Source organism: Nicotiana tabacum, chromosome 13 (genome assembly GCF_000715075.1).
Source record: "Nicotiana tabacum cultivar K326 chromosome 13, ASM71507v2, whole genome shotgun sequence".
Lineage (NCBI taxonomy): Eukaryota > Viridiplantae > Streptophyta > Magnoliopsida > Solanales > Solanaceae > Nicotiana > Nicotiana tabacum.
This window is the reverse complement of record NC_134092.1, coordinates 8,752,991-8,755,937: the sequence shown is the minus strand read 5'-3', so window position 1 is coordinate 8,755,937 and position 2,947 is coordinate 8,752,991. Positions and strand designations below refer to the sequence as shown.

Sequence of the window (2,947 nt, the reverse complement as noted above, 5' to 3'; positions counted from 1 at the left end):
AACTAGTAACGTTGCAGCCATGTGATCAGGAGGAGGTCACGGGTTCAAGCCGTGGAAACATCCTCTTGCAAAAATGCAGGATAAGGCTGCGTAAACAATAGACCCTTGTGGTCCGGTCCTTCCCCAAAACCCGTGCATAGTAATTCAAATCCAAATTTAGTTGAAGAGGGGCAACAGATTTAAAACTCCAGTCCTTTTCTCTACTCACGGGTTGTTTGGTTCAAAACAAGGTTATCCCAAGATTATAATCCTAAAATTATAACCAGGAATATGATTATAATCCACCTTTTACATGGGATATATAATACCAAACTTTTGATATAAAATTTACACCGATAATTTAGCTAATACTACCAATAACCAAACGATAGATAATTGCAATCCCAAATTTAATACCAGGATTATGACTAATCCCGATAACCAAACGATCCCTCAAGGACACCCACAAAGTTCTAAGTTTTCAATCTGGATAGCTAAGTATTGAAGATATAATTCTACCTAGACAGCAAGCTATCAAAGAAATAATTGTACCTAAGTAGCTAGCTGTTGAATATAACATTAGTGCACCAGAATTAGAAGGTTTACGAGGGACTAGACAGCAGTAGAGGCAGATGCAATATAGATTCAATAATCCCGATACAAAATATTTTGATTGGAAAACCTAGCATTTTTTAACTCAAACGCACACACACATGTATGAAATATCATTAAAAACTTCAAAAATGAAATAAGTTTAATGTTTAAGATAAAAATATAAAGATTTAACTCATCTAAGTATAAAAATAGCAAATATAAAAAACAAATCAAGGCAGTATTTAATGATACCTGAATTCCTGGATAAATGTAACTGCTTCATCTCCATGTCTAGATAAGATTGTCTTACCTACATCACTGACAATTCCACAATATTTCTACCAAGATAGTTGACCAGAAAAGAAACCAAATTGATAAACCCTTTAGGATACAAAGTTACAAACATAAACTAAAACCTAATAGAAAGAAATTAAAGATTCACAAGTCATGATACAGTAGGGTCAAGAAAGTTAACAACATTCTACCTATGATTACAAGGAGAACTAAAAGCACATTTCTGAAATCGAAGAATTTCTCGCGAATCCTACAAGATCCTTCCGTTCCTTTTTCTCTGATAGATGATCAGAACTTCATCTGAGTTCGAATCATACTGAGAGGTCCACTAAATGGTAACTAACTATAGTCTAGTTAAGTCGATTAATAGGGTGGAGGAGGCCGTGGAGGAGGAGTCCAGAAAACATCGTGGGGCATTTGGCCATTAGGCAAAACATTAGTGGGCATATTGTACATAGACATAGAAGAAGCTGGTGTATCACCCATACCACCAGAATTTCCAGTATTAACCCCTGAAGTAATTGGGGTTTGCATTTGCATTCCTTCACTTGCATTCTCCTCTTCCAAAGGTAACCTTTCAAATGTTGCATTAGTAAAAGTTGCTGCAATTACCATTACTGGACCTGATGCCATTAATTCACCAACAACATTTCCACCTACAACTTGTCCTTGACTTCCTGCTAAGTACACTGTCAATCCAGTTGCTCCAGGAGGTGAAGGAGCAGGCAAAAATGCACCAGAAAGCGACAATATTTCGAATCTTCCGTGCAGTGTAATTACTCCGCCAGCTGCAGCCGGTTGGCGCAATGTAACATTCGTAACAATGCCACTGCCACTTAAAACGGACACACCGCGCCCTCGACGATGCGCGAATGTTGCAATACTCTCTACTATGTCACTTCCACTTTTAATTTCCAATACATGACTTCTAAGGGAATTTGGGCTTTCCTTTGTCACCACAATTGGTGGTTTGGGCTTGTTCTTCGAGCCCGTTGGTCTTCCTCTGGGCCTACGTCCAGCTCCCCTCGAGCTGGACGGCCCAGAGGACATACCTCCAAAACTATGGATATTCTCATCCGCATCATGCTCCGCCGAGCTAGGGTTTTGATTATTGTTGCTTCCGCTACTATTTGTGGTGGCGGTGGTGGTTGTGACGGTGGTAGTGATGATAGCTTCAACGGTCGTATCCATGAACTCTTGCTCTCTTCTCGGGCCGACTCGGTTGTTATTTTCTTGTAGAGAAGAAGAAGAAACTGAAGCTGGTGATAATGAAACCATTGGATTCATCGCTATATTTCCAGCCCACCAACGATTATTAGCCATACCTTGTTCTTCACTCTTCACCTAAAATTCTCACTATCCAAGGTAGAATTCAACCAGAAGCTATCTATCTACAGTCAACAAGACTGTTTCTCTCTCCTTTTATATAATAAAAAAAATAGGGTTTTGATATATAAAAAACAGCGAAAACTAGTCTTGGACGCACCAACCAGCCCTATTATACGTTACATTGGGGTAATAAAAGAGTGAGAAAAACAATGGAGAATACTAGAGAGAAGTTTCTATCTTTCTTGCTTTGCTGCTTTTGCTTTATTTAAATGAGGATAAGAAAACAGAGATCAAAAGAAAAGAACCTCAACTAAAAAAGAGCAAACTGAAGAAAAAAAAAACTTATAGAATTCTTTCTTGCTATACCTTTCTTTGATCTTCAGCTAGAAAAACCCTTATGGATTTTCCAGCAAATCTCAACCCCAGATCTATATGCTTTAGATTGGTCTCTCTCTCTACCTCTCTTTATATATATATTTATTATATATATATATATATATATAAGAATAAGATCTTAGAGTTTTAGCAAGAAATTAGTGAACTATTGTTTTTGAGTACTCTCTGAGCCGAAAGATATAAGGCAAGAGTTATTTTAGTACCTCATCCATAAATGAACTTTTTTTAAACTTGTGAACTTAGATATATTATAATATCTTGTGTAAAATTTACAAAACTTATAGTATATCATTATAATTTTAATTAAAAAATTTATTAATAAAACTAAAATTAAAATTCAAGTCAAAGTATTTTA

At 36.5% G+C, this 2,947-nt stretch overlaps 1 protein-coding gene across 1 annotated transcript; it reads right to left on the bottom strand.

Annotated features, from left to right (window-relative positions):
- Nucleotides 1–792: 792 nt before the first annotated feature.
- On the bottom strand, nt 793–2,649 carry LOC107761077 (AT-hook motif nuclear-localized protein 16-like). The gene has a single exon (XM_016579244.2). The coding sequence runs from the start codon at nt 2,188–2,190 to the stop codon at nt 1,231–1,233; it is 960 nt and encodes a 319-aa protein (XP_016434730.1). The 5' UTR covers nt 2,191–2,649; the 3' UTR covers nt 793–1,230.
- Between the last annotated feature and the right edge of the window lie 298 nt (nt 2,650–2,947).